This window comes from Cryptomeria japonica, chromosome 5, assembly GCF_030272615.1.
Source record: "Cryptomeria japonica chromosome 5, Sugi_1.0, whole genome shotgun sequence".
Taxonomy (NCBI): domain Eukaryota; kingdom Viridiplantae; phylum Streptophyta; class Pinopsida; order Cupressales; family Cupressaceae; genus Cryptomeria; species Cryptomeria japonica.
This window is the reverse complement of record NC_081409.1, coordinates 671,362,997-671,381,786: the sequence shown is the minus strand read 5'-3', so window position 1 is coordinate 671,381,786 and position 18,790 is coordinate 671,362,997. Positions and strand designations below refer to the sequence as shown.

General features: G+C 38.3%; 1 protein-coding gene across 8 annotated transcripts in view; it reads right to left on the bottom strand.

Annotated features, from left to right (window-relative positions):
- LOC131039530 (uncharacterized) overlaps positions 1-18,790 on the bottom strand; it is a 129,476-nt gene that overhangs the window by 86,511 nt on the left and 24,175 nt on the right. For 5 of the 8 annotated variants that reach the window (XM_057972313.2, XM_057972312.2, XM_057972311.2 and 2 more), the window contains exons 2-4: positions 4,383-4,490; positions 4,140-4,267; positions 1,722-1,822 (exon numbers count right to left, since the gene is read on the bottom strand). In XM_057972313.2, coding sequence (XP_057828296.1) covers positions 1,722-1,822; positions 4,140-4,267; positions 4,383-4,490 — 337 coding nt within the window. The remainder of the gene's footprint in view (positions 1-1,721; positions 1,823-4,139; positions 4,268-4,382; positions 4,491-18,790) is intronic. The other 3 variants (XM_057972315.2, XM_057972314.2, XM_057972316.2) reach the window with 2 other exon arrangements.

The following is an 18,790-nucleotide window of genomic DNA, read 5'->3' as shown; positions in this document are numbered from 1 at the left end:
ACAGCCGGCGCGGGATGACTGAAGGCACGGGAGATGCTGGTACGATGCTGGCGCAATCGGCTGTCAGATGGTACAGCGCGCAGACAGAGGTACGTTGCCTGCGAAATTCCTGCAACACGCGAAAAACGGGGGGTACGGGGGTCTGCGGACCCCCAAACAAGCAATTTTTTGTTTTTTTTTTTTTGATTTTTCACTGCTTTTTCAATTTTTTTTGCTTTCGGATTTTTTTTTATTTTTGATTTTTTTTCAAAACAATATTTCAGAAATAAAAATAAATTTTTTTTTCTGAATATTAATAAAAAAAATTTCGAAATCCGTACGATATAGGCAAAAATGGAGAAAAAAAATTTCTCACCAAAATAGGCCAACTTTATAACCAAAATTCTTGGAAATGGCCTTCCGGACGCAATGGTGAGGTCAGATCTGGTCTAGGACGCCTCCAAATGATGATGCTCCTCAGATCTGCCTCTTGACGTCACAATAATGCCTCTTCAAGACGAATCAATGAAGCCCCAATAGCTCTGATACCATGTTGGATTTTGCCAAGATCAAGAGGTCAATGAAATGTACAAGATAGAGACATAATATGGGACAAGAATAAACTGTATTCTCATCAATAGAAAATGATCAACAATCAACTGGATTATCGTTACATACAATGTAGATGAGCCTGCTTATATAGGCAAGGCTAGGGATATGTATGAGCACACAAACATGATATGTGGCTCAATAAGAAACAAGGGTAGGTAGGAAATAGGTGTGGGTAGGTAGGAGAAATAATATAATATTCCACATGAGGTGGATCACCCACCGAAGGTGGAATTATCACTCCACAATAAGTGGATATGATAGTGTAATAACAAGATCAACACCATAAGAGGTGGAATTTCTCCTACACACACTATCCCAATGTGTCACAAACACCCAAGTGTCTCATATCCAAACTACTATGAAATGCATTATCCTAAGTAAACTTAAGTAAGTGTAATAATATCCATGATGAATAATTATTTACACCAACAAATATGCTAAAGGTTCTTGAGCACTAGGTGCAAATATGGTTATGATGGTGAGTGCAGATATGGCAGATGGTAGAGATAACAATGCAAGGAATAGCATTTATTTGAGACAATTAATGGATATGGGTATTGAATTATCAATCATTTGTATTAAAATTCAGTTTCAATTGAAGCAGCATAGTATAAATAAGCTTAGGAGATAGGAATGCAAAGATTCCCCTGAAAGGTCAAAGGCTGTAGGAAATTAAAACGTCACAAATAATTTTTGAAAATTAGTTGTTCTTGGTTTTATGCCATTAAAAGCTCATGGGCACAAAAGTTATGTTTTCTCTTGTCATCTTGTGTTGAGTTGTGTTATGCTTTTTTCCATATCCCCTACTGCCTAAAAGCTAATGCCACTTCCATATTCTAGATGGGATGCCTTGTCAACGCTAATAGTATGGTCATCTTGGAGTGTATAAAAACTATACTAGAAGAGAATTATGACAAGAATATTGTTACATAAAGCTTCAAGATCTACGATTTCCCAAACTTTTCAACCAAAACTAAGGAAGCATAAAATGTAGTGCCATTAAAACCAACATAATACTAATGTCATCTAAATATTTAGTTTGACTGAGCTCCAAGCAAGTTTTATGGATATCTATCCATGCAATTTGTCTATTCAACTCTGATGAATAGTAAGTGGGAATAGTTAACTACCTTACAAGATTTTTGAAAGCAATATCAGCTTTGAGCTTCGTTGGGTCTGTATCATCAAGCAAGGATGATGCATTTTTCAGAATAAGATTAAAAGTGCAAACCTGCAAAACCAAATTCAACTTTTATTGACCATACAAATTGATTTTCCCAATTTGAAAAGTAATAAATTCATTTTTCTCAAACATTCAAGGAGCTTCAATCTTAAACTCATATGGATTTTCCTCTAACCAACCCCTTTCCTTATTTTATACAAACATTGCTAAAACAAATTTCAACACCTATCACGAAGACACCAAACTATAATGTCCCAATTCAGATTTTTCAGAAAATATACCAAATTTTTTTAAATTGCACAAACTAAAATAGTCATAATAAATACACTCAAATCCAAACTACTGAAACTTAGAACACTTAATAAATATTGTTGATATTGAGCACCCTGAATTATTGAGTGTTCTAAGTTTCAAAGTATTCAGAGTGGTCAATAGTATACTAGTCTCAATATTTCAGTTACCAATATTTCACTATTAATTCGGAGTGCTCAATATCAATAATATGCAATGCTCTTATGCTGCTGATTTGTGCCTCTTTGCTGCTATCTTATGATAATGTTATGCTTTATTTATGTCTGCTATAGGTCACATAAGGTATTGTTGTTAAGCACGATATGTTGGCTGATTTTTAACATCATAAAGAAGATGGATCTAATCATGGTAATTTATATTAAGGAAACTTAATTTTCAGCTTTGCATATAAGTTTTAAACTTTCATATTGTAGTGGTCCAAGCCTTGTTTCTCATCCATTGAAGTCATAAATTGATTATTTGGATTGCGATTGAAATTTCTCAATAGATATCAATCACCACTTTCTGTAACAAAGCTCAATGAGGCTTGGAACCATGACCCTGGTGGTATCTTGTTTTATTTCTCCCATGGTGGTCGTGTCATTTCTAACTTGTCTACTTTATCAATTTTGAGAAAAACAAATTATGAAGCAAGAGCACTAATGAAGCAACTCGGGAGAATTTGTGGAGAAGGCCTTAAAGAATTACTAATTTTCCCAAGAACTCGATCATATTATCCTACAAACTCCCTCAAAAGTTCATTGTGATCTTTTCCTACAATTGAGAGCTAAACAAAAAGAACATGCCATCTTCAGCCAGTTAGAAGCATGAAAGAAATTTAGCATGCATAGTTTCCTAGTTAGTGATGCAACTTGGAGAGAGGTGATGGAACCAATTTGTGCTGCTCCAACAAAATTTTCAACAAAAAAATTGATTACATCTTACTGAGAAACCCCCAATATGCTACAAACAGTAGAAAATGATGAAATATGCTCATTGGAAAGCTACGTTCTATCACCATGAAATTTTAGAAAATTCGTTCTTGAGCCTAGTAGAAAATCATGGTAAACTACAAGTGCCAAAGGTCCAACAATGGCTTCCCATGGCAATGAAAATGAAGGAAAATCTTAGTTATTGTGAACATCATTAATCAATGCTTGAAATGGTTCCTTATCTTTATTTGGATTTGATGGCTGTAAATTTCTTGCAAAAATATTTATGAGTTCCTAACCATCGATGAAGGCAAATCTTTATTTGAATGTGCTTGAGGAGGTATTTGAAAGACTGAATCATGAATCCTTGTCCTCCACCGTGATCTGGTGTATACTTTATCAGCAAAGATGGAAGTGATAAGATCTTCTGCTTGATGTTGTTTCTTGAAAAGTTGGGAAGGCAATCTTAATAATATTTGCTTTACTTGTGTAAACATTAAATGCTAAGATTGATCAATTCCATGTAAAAGGAAGTAAGATGGGTCTTCCTACTGCAAGGTCATCCTTTTGTTCTTCTTTGTGCAATATGGCAGGAGTGGCTCTTAAATGTCTAGGACTCTTCTTTTAATCAAATGCAAAATGCTTTACGTTGTTCAAAATATCTTCTTAATCCTATTTGACCCAATTTAAGTTAGGCTGAAAAACTAGAGCTTGAAGGGTTTTACAATCATGAATGTGAGATTTGAAAACTTCAACGTAAGCCCCATGATGGGAAAAAATTCTGACATTTTAATTTGCCACTTTCATGAGAACACAATAGAAAAGTGGATGAAGAAATCCTTTCTTCAGACTCATTGAGGAAGCTCTCTAATTTAATCTGCTCTAAAATCTAAAACAAAAACAAGCTTGCTAATATGAACGCTATACAATTTGTTCTATGGAGTTTTGCATAAGGATAAAATGAATTAGCAAACTTGACCTATCTGTTTTTATCTCAAAGGTTAGAACATGTGACTTTCAAGAACTAGCATCTCATCAATGAATTTTATCAATTTGTGACAGTTAAAATGTAAACAAGAATACCATCTATATAGTGCAACAAGAATATAATGCAAATAGCAACACAAGGATAAAGTATAAACCTCAACACCTGATCTAGCTTGAAAGGCAACAAATGAACCTTCTTCTGGTGGAATGCAATCTCGCGCAGCAACTTTGACAAGCCTTTCAGCTTCTTCATAGTCTTTATTTGATGTAATCTCCCCTGTCTCTGCAATATTGCAAATGTCAAGCAAAAAGATTCAATAACAAAGAAGCAACATGTTCCTATTATTCCTATAGTGGAGCTCTAGTGCCACACCATAAATTCATTGAGGAGGAGGTACTTAGAAAATTATAAGCGCTGTTGAGTCTGTCACGTGATGCAACAATAGGTGCCATCAAAAATTCTGATGTCCTCCTTTTCTGTGCTTTCAACCATTCCTTAGGTCCTGCTGCCAATGCATGAGAAGATCAATTTCCAGAATAGATGTATCACGTACTAGAAAATCAATACAATCATGTCACATCAAGAAGTATGGTTGACCACTGCAAGGAAAACTATAGTAAAAAAGAATCAGAAGAGAAGTCTAAACTAGATGCATATGATACAGCTGCCAGTCTAGCCTTCTAAGTGTCTCCATAAAATGGCTGCGTGCAAAGACAACTAAATATTTGTAGATTAAGATCAGGTACATGTTGATGGAAAAGCTTCCATAGACATAATGTGCTAGGAAAAGTTTCTCCAAGGTTAAAAGTCAAATGTTAGAACATTATAACTTGAATCATAAGAAGTTAGCCATAACAAGAAAGCTAGATATCCATGGAAAATACAAAAAACATTCTTAAGATCTTAAAACCTTCAGGTTCCTAGACAAATTTGTTCATCCTCTCTTATGGTTCTGTTTATCTTGTGTTATAAAGTTCTTACATGTACTTCTCTATGCCAGGTAAACTACTGAAAAGTGTTCATCTCAATCCGATCAGCCAACATCACAAACATTAATCAATATGTTCTCTGGGATTTCATTAAAAGACACAGCAGTACCATTTGCTTGTGGTGAGCTCTTATGATGCCATGCCATGAAAATGCACTGCAAAACCTACATTGTTTCTGCAAGATAATTGCTTTCCTTGATCACTAGTGACATTGAGTGGGCAACCAAATTAATTATTTCTCAAAATAAACTGTATTGTTATTGCCAAACAAATCTTGTGTAGCCACACCTTTAGTACACCTTGTGAGATAATCTGTTGTCATAAAATACTATCCACCAGTTCTAACTGTTGACTATTTGATTGAACCTGAAAAATCAATGGCCCACTTCTCAAACAACTCTTGAAATTGCACTAGGTCAAGAGGCATCTCATCATACCAACTATGCTTACCAATGCACTAACAAACATTAAATGCATATGAAAACTTAATGGGCATTCCTATGTAGTGCTACAAAAGTCAGGCTTGTAACACCTCCACCACCATAGCTTTAACCCCATGATTCCACCTGCTATTCTCTCATGGCACTCACATAGTACTCCTTCATGTTCATCATGACACACACGCACAACACCTCATTCAAACCCATCTCATATAACTGACCATTTATAGTTATAGGGCTTACATCATGCTTAAGGCCTCACACTTTTTAGTTATATGATTTTTCTCAACATGAACCAACTTCTTGCTGGTAAAACAAATTGGGTGATCAATATTGCCTTCTCTAGGATGTTTATGGCATTGATTGTGATAGTTGACGAATCTAAATATATGCAATGTCCCTCCTTGGGATATTCTTGATTTTCGCCCTAAAACAACAATTCCAACTTAGGATGAGAATTGCGATAAATTTATAAATATAATTTCATCAAACTTGAAGACAAGTCATTATAATATTCAACTATAATTCTAAGAATAATTCAAAAGATACAACTTACTTTTGTTCTCTCCCCCAGACTGTCTTGTCGAAGACCAATAACACTCAGATCGATAAATCATGGCATCATTAATATTAGGATTGATACATCATAGCATATTCCTCAGCAGATCATATTGTGATTTTCTTAGAAATATTTGCAAATACCAATATTAAGTTGGGTCATCCTAAATATTGCCAAGAGCATATACTTACAAATCCCAGTCCACCTTGGAGGGGGGTCATCCTCCTTGATCAAGCCCAAGAGCACGGAAGGATGGTCATCCATTCCACCTCCTGGCCCATGAGCATGGAAGGCTGGTCGTCCATTCATCTTTGGGTGGTGTACTTGATAAGAGCATGAGAGGGGAGCCATCCTCTCATCTCTCACAGACTTAGAAGGGGGGCCATCCTTCCTACTTGTAAGACACTTTCTCAAATCCAAGACTGATTACTCAGGGATTATCTAGAGTATTGTTGATTGCTTGATTTCTCTTAATTGTCATTTCTTGAAGGATTGATGAGTAGATGCTTAAATGATGCTTGAAGGAATTGATGTTTGAATGATTGATGTCTTAGTGATTGATATTTGAATGATTTGATGCTTGAATAGTTAATTTTGGAATAATGGATGTTTGTATGTTTGATTGATTGAATGAATTGATAATTCATCATGGTGATTTGTTGATTAATTGTTTTCTTGATTTGATACTTGATAATTACTTTTGATGGATTAATGAGTGATGATTGAGTAAGTGCTGATTTGATGTATTGGTGAGTGAGGATTGAGTGAGTGCTGATAAGTGCTGATTTGATGTATTGGTGAGTGAGGATTGAGTGAGTGCTGATTTCATGTATTGGAGAGTGATGATTGATAAGTGATCCTTCAATGCTTGGAATGATTTCTCCTTTGTACTTTATTGGTGAAAGGGTCACTACCTTTCATAAGAATTGAGTCGCCACCCTCCATTGCTGCCTTTCAAGAATAATAATGTATTTTCCAAATTGATCTCTCTTGCATGTCCTCCTCAAATGAAACCTTCTTCACTTTATATCTTCCAATGTGATGGAGAAGTCGCAACTCTTCATCATATCTGCCCTTTGCAAATGTCACAACCTTTCACAAGTAGCTCCCTTTGAAAGAGCATAACCTTTCATAATTTCTGCCCTTTCAAATAGCCATTCCCTTATTTTCTTCCCATTCCTTACTATTAAACCTTCCTTGATTCATATGCTCCATTGTTTTTTTCTTCCTTTTCAATTTGTGATTTATTATATTCCTTCTATCTCTCCTCCCAAGGAAATGATCTTCATTTTATATCTTATTTTTGAAGGAGTCACAACCTTTTATTTCATGCCTTTTAACCATTCATTGAACTTAATTAAATTTTAATTATATCATATTACATTTTTATCTTTCAATATTTTAATTTATTGTTATCTATTATTAAATCCCATTTCAAACAGGGAACATTACAATATACCATCTGAATCTAATTAGAAAATTGTAATACCAGCCTACCAGGGTCACTAGGCAGTGTGATTGCCAGCTTGTCCTTTGAAGTATCAAATGCAGCTTAATTTTCATTTATAATAATTAAAAAAAAGTTATTATTTAATTATTTCATTTTTTCTTTATATCTATATTAATTAAATCAGTAATTATTTAATTAATTTATCATTTTCCCCCATTATTAACTAAATAATTTCAATTATTTAATTAATTCACTCACTATTTCTTTTGGTCCACTGTAATTATATAAATTTTAAAATTGTTTAAAGAACTAACATTTATCCCAAAATTAAATAAATAAAAATAATTTATTTAATTATTTTTTCTCCCAAAAAAAAAATATTAATTTTGTTTATTTCTCCAACTATGCATTTAACTCTTTCAACTAATCCATCTCATCAGTCCAATCCACTAAATTTTTCGCATCCGTTGATTCTTCTAATTAATGTTCACCATTGATCATATATCAAGTGAAGCATAAACACATTTGTTGTTTGTAATTAGGGTTGGGCCCTAAACCTCCAACGCATAAGGGCTGGGCCCTAAACCTCCACGTCTCACCTCCACGCTATGCTAAAACATACACGCCTCATGATAGGACCTATCCTAACTTCGCATTAAGAAATTAGTAAATTAAATAATTAAAAAGGGTTCTATTTTGCAAAAGCCGACATGCTAAAAGGGGTTCGCTCCTTATATAAATAAGCATTCAACTCTCACCACAAATAATCAATTGTAGCACTAACTTCATGCGAAATACACAAGTCTGGAGAATGCGAACTTCAGGAAGAAAGTCTTCAAGTTGAGGCATGAATTACATCATTAGAAGGAGGCGAACTTAGTTAAGATTGTGCAAAGTTCTTGAGGATCTGTAAATCTGGGTTAAAAGAAGGAGCAAGCTATCAGCAACAAACACACACATGACAGTGAAGCAATCTGCCATTCTTTCTGTAACAGCAACATCTACTTCTACAAGTTCTTGAGTAAGTGTTGTAACAATTGCATTACCATAATCTATAATCAGATCCGAGGATCTCTTTGGCTGGGTTTTTCCTCCTAGGAGGTTTTCCCAGGGTAACTGTGCTTTGTCCTTTTGTATTTCATTTCCTTTACTATGCTTAAATCTGGAAAACAATAAATTAATTAACCTAGTTTAAACTAATTCTGATTTTCTGAGTTTTATTCAATCTGAAAGTACTAAAATTAACATGGTATCAGAGCTAATTGGTTAGATCAATCTTCAGATTTAAAATTCAGTACACCTTTATTTCCAGATTGCTGTAGCTTTTGCAGATCAGGTCAATGGGGCTAAAAGTTGAAGATAGGTTTGATGGGAATCTAAATTTTACTGCATGGAAAGTTCGAATCAAGTTGGCTCTTGAGGAAGAAGATCTTCTCCAATTCATTGAAGCGAAAGAGCTAACTGAGCCTTCGGATGCAACTGAGTTGAAACAATTCAAAAGGGATGCTATCAAGGCCAGGAAGATTCTCATTGATTCAGTCAAAAACCACCTCGTCACCTCTATTGCCTCATTCACCACTGCAAGGGAAATGTTCAGCCATCTACAAGGTACATATGAAGTTAACAATCTTAGTAGGGCAATTACGTTAAGACAACAACTACTTAATATCAAAATGGCTAAAGAAGATTCTGTTATTTCCTATTTCATAAAAATTTCAAAACTAAAGAATCAGCTAGGTTTAATTGGCCATAACATGGAAGATAAAGACCTTGTCATGATTGCCCTTAATGGTCTACCTCACTCTTGGGAGTCATTTATCCAAACCGTAAGTGGTCGGTCGGAGTTACCTACTCTTGATCGCCTTAAGAATGATTGCATCCAGGAAGAGTCTCGCCTCTTCACAAGGAGTCAATCCAAGAGCCCCCATGTAGATGAACATCACATGCTTGCAGCTCAATGCAAGAAAAGGGGAAATTGGAAGCAACCTTATCTTAGAAGAAATAGGGATTCCAGATCCTTTAGTTCCCAACACCCTTGGAAATAACCAAGAGATACCTCGCGTGTGCGATGTTTTAGATGTGACAAATTTGGTCATTATGCTAAGGAATGTCAATTTAACCCTAACCAAAGTGAAGCAAACCTAAATGAAGTCTCAGAACAAAATGATGACTTCTTATTTATCTCCGCTCTATCTAGCAGTGTTCCCTCAGATAGCAATACATGGTTGATTGACAGTGGTGCCTCCAGACACATCACAGGTTACTGCGATCATCTTTCAGGCCTAGTAGAAAAGGATAAAACAATGCGAGACACGCAATGGATTTCAAAGAATTAATTCAATATCAGAATGAGCAAGACGCTCATAAATAATACAAGGATATTTACAAGAATAGCAAGTTTCTAATAAGAAACTGCTGAGAAGATCGAAGACGATCTGACTAAAATAGAATATACACTATTGAGCATTAATACTAAAATTAACATTATTTTAATCCAGCTGTCGAATATAGTGACAATGCATTTCCACGTGCTTGGTTCTTTCATGGAAGACTGGATTCTTGGTGAGTTTGAGCACTCCCTGATTATCACAGAACAAGGGAGTAGGACCTGCCTGGGAGACATGCATATCCGCAAGCATTCGTCGAAGCCAAACCGCCTCACAAGATGCCTTAACTGCTCCCCGATACTCTGCTTCTGTCGAGGAGAGAGCCACTGCCTGTTGCTTCTTACTAGTCCATGTGACAGCACCAGATCCCAAACTAAACAGATACCCTGCTGTAGAATTACGGTCATCAACCGAACCTGCCCAGTCAGAATCTGTGTAACCACTAAGTATAGGATCAGAACTCTGAGTGTACAAAAGTCCATAATCAGGAGTGCCACTCACATAACGCAGCACACGCTTCGCTGCTATCCAATGATCAGCCTTGGGAGCTGTCATGAAGCGTGAAATGTAGCTCACTGCAAAACTGATGTCAGGTCTAGTGGCAGTAAGGTAAATGAGGTTGCCCACTAGTTGCCTGAACAGAGATTCATCCACAACTGGTGAGGATGACTGAGCTGAAAGTTTAAGCCCGGGTTCCATAGGAGTAGAGACAGGTTTGCAATCCTGCATTCTGAACCTGTCCACAAGACTTCTGAACCTGTCCACAAGACTTCTGGCATACTTGGACTGAGAGAGAAAGATACTGTGCTCAGTCTGCCAGACTTCAACTCCTAAGCAGTAATGAAGAAGTCCCAAATCTATCATATCAAAGGTGCGGCACAAATCCTGTTTGATCCCAGTGATCAAATGTGCTGAACTGCCAGTAATGATTAAGTCATCCACATAGACAACTACAAACAGAATATCATTACTAGAATGCTTGATATACAAGTTTGCATCAGATGGACTCCGCTGAAAACCATGATCTGTCAGATACTTATCAATTTTCATGTACCAAGCCCGAGGAGCTTGTTTCAGACCATAGAGTGCTTTGACTAGTCTACAGACCTTCTGTTCTTGACCAGCAACCTTGAATCCTAGGGGTTGCGTCATGTAGACTTCTTCCTGTAAGTCACCATTCAAAAAAGCACTCTTGACGTCCATCTGATGGACTTTCCAACTGAACTGGGCTGCCAAGGCAAGAACGAGCCGTATGGTACTCATTTTAGCTGTAGGAGCAAAAGTCTCCTCATAGTCAATGCCTTCTTTCTGTGAGAACCCACGAGCAACAAGGCGAGCCTTATACTTGTCTAAGGTTCCATCAGCTTTGTATTTTACTTTGTACACCCATTTGCAGCTAATGGGCTTCTTCCCTAAAGGAAGATCAGAAAGGGCCCAAGTGTGATTCTTCTGAAGACTTTGGAACTCAGCTTCCATAGCCTGTTCCCACTCAGGTATACCTTTAGCCTCTGAATATGTCTGAGGCTCAAAAACACTGTGTATGTTAGCCATGAGAGCAAAATTGACTGTATGCTGTTGTTTGCTCTTATTACGGGAGGTTCTACCCTCAATGAGCTCAGTATCCCTGAGATCACCAATGGTCTTGGCCCACCATTTAGGCCGGAGAGTAGAAGTGCGAACATCTGGAGAAGCTGGAGGAGGCTCAGGATCAGGAACAGGAGCAGCAAGAGGAGGATTATTCTCCAGAGGGAACTCAGGTAGTGCATCATCGAAAATAGATTCTGCATCATCCCTCCCATCAGGCGAACCTAATGGAATAAGAACACTGTGAGGCTGATCCTCAGAACTCTGCTCAGAAGAAGGGGACTGAAAGAATCTTCCGTCTTCATCAAATACAACATCACGACTGAAGATAAGACGTTCAGTGTCTATATCTATCAGTCTGTAGGCCTTATGGTGATCACTGTATCCTGTCATCATGAGTTTCTGACTTTTAGAATCCAACTTGGAGCGCTTAGCATCTGGAATCCAAACATAGGCAACAGAGCCAAAAACCTTCAAGTGGCTAATCTTAGGCTTCCGACCAGACCAAACCTCTTCTGGAGTCTTCCCCTTAATAGCCTGAGTAGGAGAACGGTTAAGAAGGTAGACAGCAGTAAACACTGCTTCAGCCCAATACTTATTCGGAACACTCCTGTGTTGTAACATAGAGCGAGCCATCTCAACAACCGTACGATTGCGATGCTCGACAACACTGTTTTGCTAAGGAGTGTAGGGTGTAGTCAACTGGCGTTTGATGCCATGGGTATCACAGAAGTTGGAGAATGCAGAAGAACAAAATTCCCCCCCGTTATCTATCCTAAGAGTAATGATACTATGTCCAGACTCTTTTTCAACAAAGGACTTAAACTTCTGAAAGATACTAAATACATCTGATTTATGTTTAAGAAAGTACACCCACATCTTTCTACTAAAATCATCTACAATAAGCAAAAAGTATTTGCAACCAGTAACAGAAGATGTATTCATAGGACCACAAATATCAACATGAAGTAATTGAAGTACCTTAGATGCGCGCCAAGACTTGCCATGTGGGAATGAAGTCCGATGCTGTTTGCCAGCTTGACAGGCGCCACATACTCCAAGATGCTGAGTCTGAATATCAGGTAACCCTGAGACAAGTCCCTCCCGAGATAGCTGAGAGAGGTACTGAATGTTGAGATGTCCATATCTCTGATGCCACAAAGTGCTAAGAGGAGAAACACGAGCTGCCAGAGCCACTTCAGGAGAATCACCAGTGTCAAGGAGCCTATATAGGCCATGATCCTCTAGACCAACAGCAACAGTAAGACGAGTCTCCCGATCAATGATGGAGCACTTGTGAGCACTGAACACCACATCTAGTTGAGGAGAATTCCTCATAATCTGGCTGATAGAGAGCAGATTAAGTTCCATTCCAGGAACATAATACACATTCAGAAAAAGGAGAGTCCTGCCACCAAACTGTATCTGAACGGTGCCTCTGCCAACAACTGTATACTCCTCACCTCCGCCAAATACAACGGAATCACTGAAAGGTGAGAAGTCTGTAAACCAGTCACGCCGATGAGAAAAGTGACGTGATGCACCAGAGTTGATGTACCAAGCAGAAGACCTGGCATGATCTGAAGACCTCTTAGCCATAAAGGCATAAAAGGCAGACTCTTTCTGCTCGGAATGTTCAGCAACATGTGCCTTCTGGTGTGACCCTCCCTGCTTCTTTTGTTCAGAAGCGAGCCTCTGACGGCAATCTTTCTTCATATGGCCGTACTTGTGACAGTAATTGCACTGCACATTCTTCTTCTTAGCTCCATCCTGTGTCTGAGAAGAGCCTTTCTGCTGAGAAGACTGAGAGGACTGAAATTTGCCTTTATCCTTGTGAAAGGATTGGGCTGTGAAGGCATTTTCCGAAGAGGCTGATGTAGTACCACTACCAAACTGCTGTTTCCAGCGATCCTGCTGTAGAAGTTTGGTGCACAATTCTGAAAACTTCAGATCAACATTAGTGGAAGTAATATTGAGGGTCTCAATGAAGTGTTCATACGATTCGGAAGACTTTTCAGAGTGATTACTACCATGTCTTCTTCCTCCATAGTCCGACCAATAGCTTCGAGCTGATCTCGAATGTCCTTAATCCTCGTGAGGTGTTCCTGTAAGGACATACGTTCATCCATCATAATGGAGAACAGCTGATTCTTTAGAAAGAATGCTCGGCTCTTGTCGGATGTCTCATGCAGTTCCTTCAGATGCTTCCAGATGTCGGAAGCTGTCTTGCCAGAAGGAATCTGCGGTAACTGATCATCAGTCACTGAGAGTTTGAGAAGCATAACTGCCTCCCGATTGCGTTCATCAAACTTATCTTGATCTGCACCAGGTGTACCAGGACTGAGCTCTTTTCCCAACACAAGCTGGTCAAGACGCCTATATTCAAAAATGGTCAACATACGCTGTTTCCAGATGTTGTAATTGTGACCATTAAAGCGTTGACTGCCTTCTAACATCAGATTGGTGAGAGAAGCCATTTGCACGTTTCCCAAAAAAAAAATCGGCTGACCCAGAAAAATCCAAAGACAACCCACAAATTTGTGCGAAAAACCCAGAAGGAATCTGCTGTCAGAATCTGAATCCGCAGGCTCGAAAATCGAGGCACGAAAATCGAGGCACCCAAAAAAAAGGACTACCCAGAATAGGGTTCGAAAAACCCACCACAAATCTGCAAGAAAAAATTGGTTTTCGATAAAAACTTAAAGTTAACACCTGAATCGAAAAATGTCGTCGCCAAAGATGCAGGTCGCGGGGTGCAGATCACACGTTTGCAGAGGGGGGCGAGTTGCAGGTGGCGACACTGGAGGTGGCGACGCCGAAGCCTGCAGACGCGCACAACGCCGAAGTCTGTTGCAGGTCACGGGGGTGGTGGAGGCAACGCCGGAGTGTGTTCGAAGTCCGCGACGTCGCACACAGGTCGCGACAACACACGACGACCCTGCAGGTCGAGAACACAGGTCGCGACAACACGCGACGACCCTGCAGGTCGAGAACACAGGTCGCGGCAACACGCGACGATCCTGCAGGTCGAGAACACAGGTCGTGGCAACACGCGACAACCCTACAGGTCGAGAACACAGGTCGCAGGAAGAAAAAAAACCGACAATACCACCCCAGAAGATAGGCAAAAAACTTTGATGAATTTTTTTCAAAAAATAATTTCGAAAATTTCCACTAATTGGAAATTAGGATTCAAAAAATTTCGAAAAAATTTCTCCTATAGCTCTGATACCATAAAACAATGCGAGACACGCAATGGATTTCAAAGAATTGATTCAATATCAGAATGAGCAAGACGCTCATAAATAATACAAGGATATTTACAAGAATAGCAAGTTTCTAATAAGAAACTGCTAAGAAAATCGAAGACGATCTGACTAAAATAGAATATACACTATTGAGCATTAATACTAAAATTAACATTATTTTAATATTCTATTAAAGGATACTAGCCTTCACGTAGTAATTGGTGATGACGCTCGTTATTTGGTAAGAGGTTCTGGCTCTACTTCTCTAAAATTAGATTCTAGTATTTCCTTGCATCTTAGTGATATATTATTTGTTCCTGGAATTAAAAGAAACCTAATTTCCATTTCTGCTCTAGAAGATAAAGGTTATCAAATTGCATTTTCTGAAGGAAAAGTTCTTGCTTGGTCTAAGAAAGATAGTTTTGAATCTGCTCATATAATTGGTCATAGATATGATAGTCTTTATAAGCTCTCTACTAACCCTATTCAAGCCCTCGTTAATGAGGCCCCGAAATCATGTGAGTTATGGCATAGAAGACTTGGACATCTACATTATCAAGCTCTTCCATCCCTTGAAAGGTTAGTCAAAGGTATGCCTAAACTCAGTCAAATTCATGATAACACTTGTAAAGGTTGTGCTATTGGTAAGAATGTTAAAAGTCCTTTTCATAAAAGTGAAAATAGAGCTAAAGACAAACTAGAACTTGTTCACTCTGATTTATGTGGTCCTATGTCTATAGCATCTCCTAGTGGATTCCTTTATTATGTAATCTTCATAGATGATTTCTCTAGGAAAACTTGGATCTACTTCTTGAAATCTAAAGAATCTGATGAAGTTTTAAGTAAATTTAAAGAGTTTAAAGCATTAACTGAAAACCTCTATGATAAAAGAATCAAATGTTTAAGATCTGACAATGGAGGTGAGTACACCTCCGGTAGCTTTCATAATTTTTGTGTTGAGTCAGGAATTAAGAGGGAGTTTTGTGTTCCATACAATCCTCAACAAAATGGTGTTGCTGAAAGAAAGAATAGGACCATTGTGGAGGCTGCAAAGGCTATGATTCACGATCAAGATTTGCAGACCTTCCTATGGGCTGAGGCTTCTAGAACAGCAGTATATATCCAGAACAGATGTCCTCATCGTGCTCTAAAGAACATGACACCAGAAGAAGCCTTCACAGGATTCAAACCAAACATTAGTCACCTCAGGATCTTTGGAAGTCCCGTCTATGTTCATGTGCCCAAGGAAAAGAGATCAAAGTTGGAACCCTCCGGAAAGAAAGGCATGCTAGTCGGATACAGTGAATCCTCCAAAGCATTCAGGATTTACATCCCAGGTCAAAGGTATGTTGAGGTAAGTAGGGATGTTAAATTTGAAGAAGACATTGTGTTTAAGAAATCGAAAGGTTCTTGTGTTATTGATGAATCTGATGATAATCAAAATATGAACGTTGATACTAACCCTGAGATTCAGAGTGAGCAAGTTGAACCTCCACCACAAGATGATCATGATGATCCTCCAGAACCCATGAATCCCACTGATATTCCTAATGACATTGTCGTTACCAAGAAGAGACCACTTTGGGTAAGAAACACCATTCAAGAAGCTGAAAGATTTGCTGCTCCAAGTGGCACCTTCCGTGAAACTAAGAGACCTCAGGTATTTTCCAACTATGTTTCTTTAATGTGTAATCTCATTGAAACTGAACCTTGCAATGTTGAAGAAGCCTTAAGTCATCATGCCTGGAAGCTTGCTATGGATGAAGAATATCAGTCAATCATCAAGAATGATGTATGGGACCTTGTGCCTAGACCCAAAGGTAAGTCTGTTGTTTCCTCTAAATGGTTATTTAAAATTAAACATAATGCTGATGGTAGTATTGAAAAATATAAGGCTAGATTTGTAGCACGTGGTTTTTCCCAAAAGGAAGGCATAGACTATGAAGAAACATTCGCTCCTGTTGCTAGATATACTTCCATTAGAACAATAATTGCTATTGTTGCTTCTAAGGGTTGGAAACTACATCAGATGGATGTTAAGACTGCCTTTCTCAATGGTGTCATTGAGGAAGAAGTTTATATTGAGCAACCTGAGGGATATGAGATTCAGGATAAATTAACCCATGTATGCAAGTTAAAGAAAGTTCTATATGGTCTTAAACAAGCTCCTCGTGCTTGGTATGAAAGAATTGATAAATATTTGCTAAGCCTAGGCTTTTGTAAAAATGATGCTGACCCTAACATTTACTTTAAAGTAGCCAATGATGAAATGCTAATTCTAGTTCTTTATGTGGATGACTTATTTTTGACTGGTAAAGATGAACTTATTATTAGATGCAAGAAAGAATTAGCTTCAGAATTTGAAATGAAAGATTTAGGTCTAATGCATTATTTTCTAGGTCTAGAAGTATGGCAAAGATCTAACGAAATCTTTCTAAGTCAAGGGAAGTATACTATTGACATTTTGAAAAGATTTAGAATGATGGATTGTAAATCAATATCTACTCCTATGGAATCTAACTTAAAGAAGTTAAGTGTTTCTGCAGCTAACTCTGAATTTGCAGATCCATCCGAGTACCGACAGTTGATTGGATCACTGATGTATCTAGTTAACACTAGACCAAACATATGTTTTGCTGTGAATGCCCTCAGTCAGTTCATGAGTTTGCCCAAGCATGTTCACCTTGTTGCAGCCAAGCATATTCTAAGATACTTGCAGGGGCACAGTTGGCTTTGGGCTGAAGTATCCACGTAACACTCCAATAACCTTGGAAGGTTATTCTGATGCAGACTGGGCTGGAAGCGTCAAAGACAGGAAAAGTACCTCCGGTATTTGTTTCAACTTGGGTTCTGCAGTGATCTCTTAGGCCTGCAGAAAACAATCCTCAGTGGCATTGAGTACTGCTGAAGCTGAGTATATTGCAGCAAGTGTAGCATCCAGAGAAGCAATGTGGCTTCGTAAGCTTCTTGCTGGACTGTTTGGTCAACCATGGGACCCTACAGTTATTCACTGTGATAACCAGAGTTGTATTAAAATGTCTATCAATCCAGTGTTTCATGACAAGTCAAAACATGTGGAAACCCATTATCACTTCATTCGGGATATGGTGCAAAGGGGTGCCATTCAGCTGAAATACGTCAGCACTGATGAGCAGGTTGCAGATATCCTTACCAAGCCTCTATCCAAAGTGAAGTTTGTGTACTTCAGGGATAGACTCGGTATTGTAGAAAATGAAACTCCGATTGCGAGGGAGTCTCAAGTTCAGTGATACTTTGTATTATATAAATCCACCCTCTGCGAGCAATGTAAGGTGGTATTGTAAACTTCTCAGGGAGAAGTATAATTATTAACCATCCTCTGCGGGCAATGTAAGATGGTATTGTAAATATTAACCACCCTCTGCGGGCAATGTAAGGTGGTATTGTAAACTTCTCAGGGAGAAGTCTAATTGTTGACCATCCTCTACGGGCAATGTAAGATGGTAGAAAGGGATCCTCTCCACCCTCTGCGGGCAATGCAAGGTGGATCCAGCCTATGCTTGTGTGCAAATTGGAAGGTTATGTAGTTCCATTATATGCTTGTGTGCAAGATGGAAGACTACAATATTCTGATTATGTAATCCATCCTTTGCATGTGTGCAAGATGGAAGATTATGGTTATGTTCTCATCCCTAATTAAGAGGGAGTGTTGTTTGTAATTAGGGTTGGGCCCTAAACCTCCAACGCATAAGGGCTGGGCCCTAAACCTCCACGTCTCACCTCCACGCTACACTAAAACATACACGCCTCATGATAGGACCTATCCTAACTTCGCATTAAGCAATTAGTAAATTAAATAATTAAAAAGGGTTCTATTTTGCAAAAGCCGACATGCTAAAAGGGGTTCGCTCCTTATATAAATAAGCATTCAACTCTCACCACAAATAATCAATTGTAGCACTAACTTCATGCGAAATACACAAGTCTGGAGAATGCGAACTTCAGGAAGAAAGTCTTCAAGTTGAGGCGTGAATTACATCATTAGAAGGAGGTGAACTTAGTTAAGATTGTGCAAAGTTCTTGAGGATCTGTAAATCTGGGTTAAAAGAAGGAGCAAGCTATTAGCAACAAACACACACATGACAGTGAAGCAATCTGCCATTCTTTCT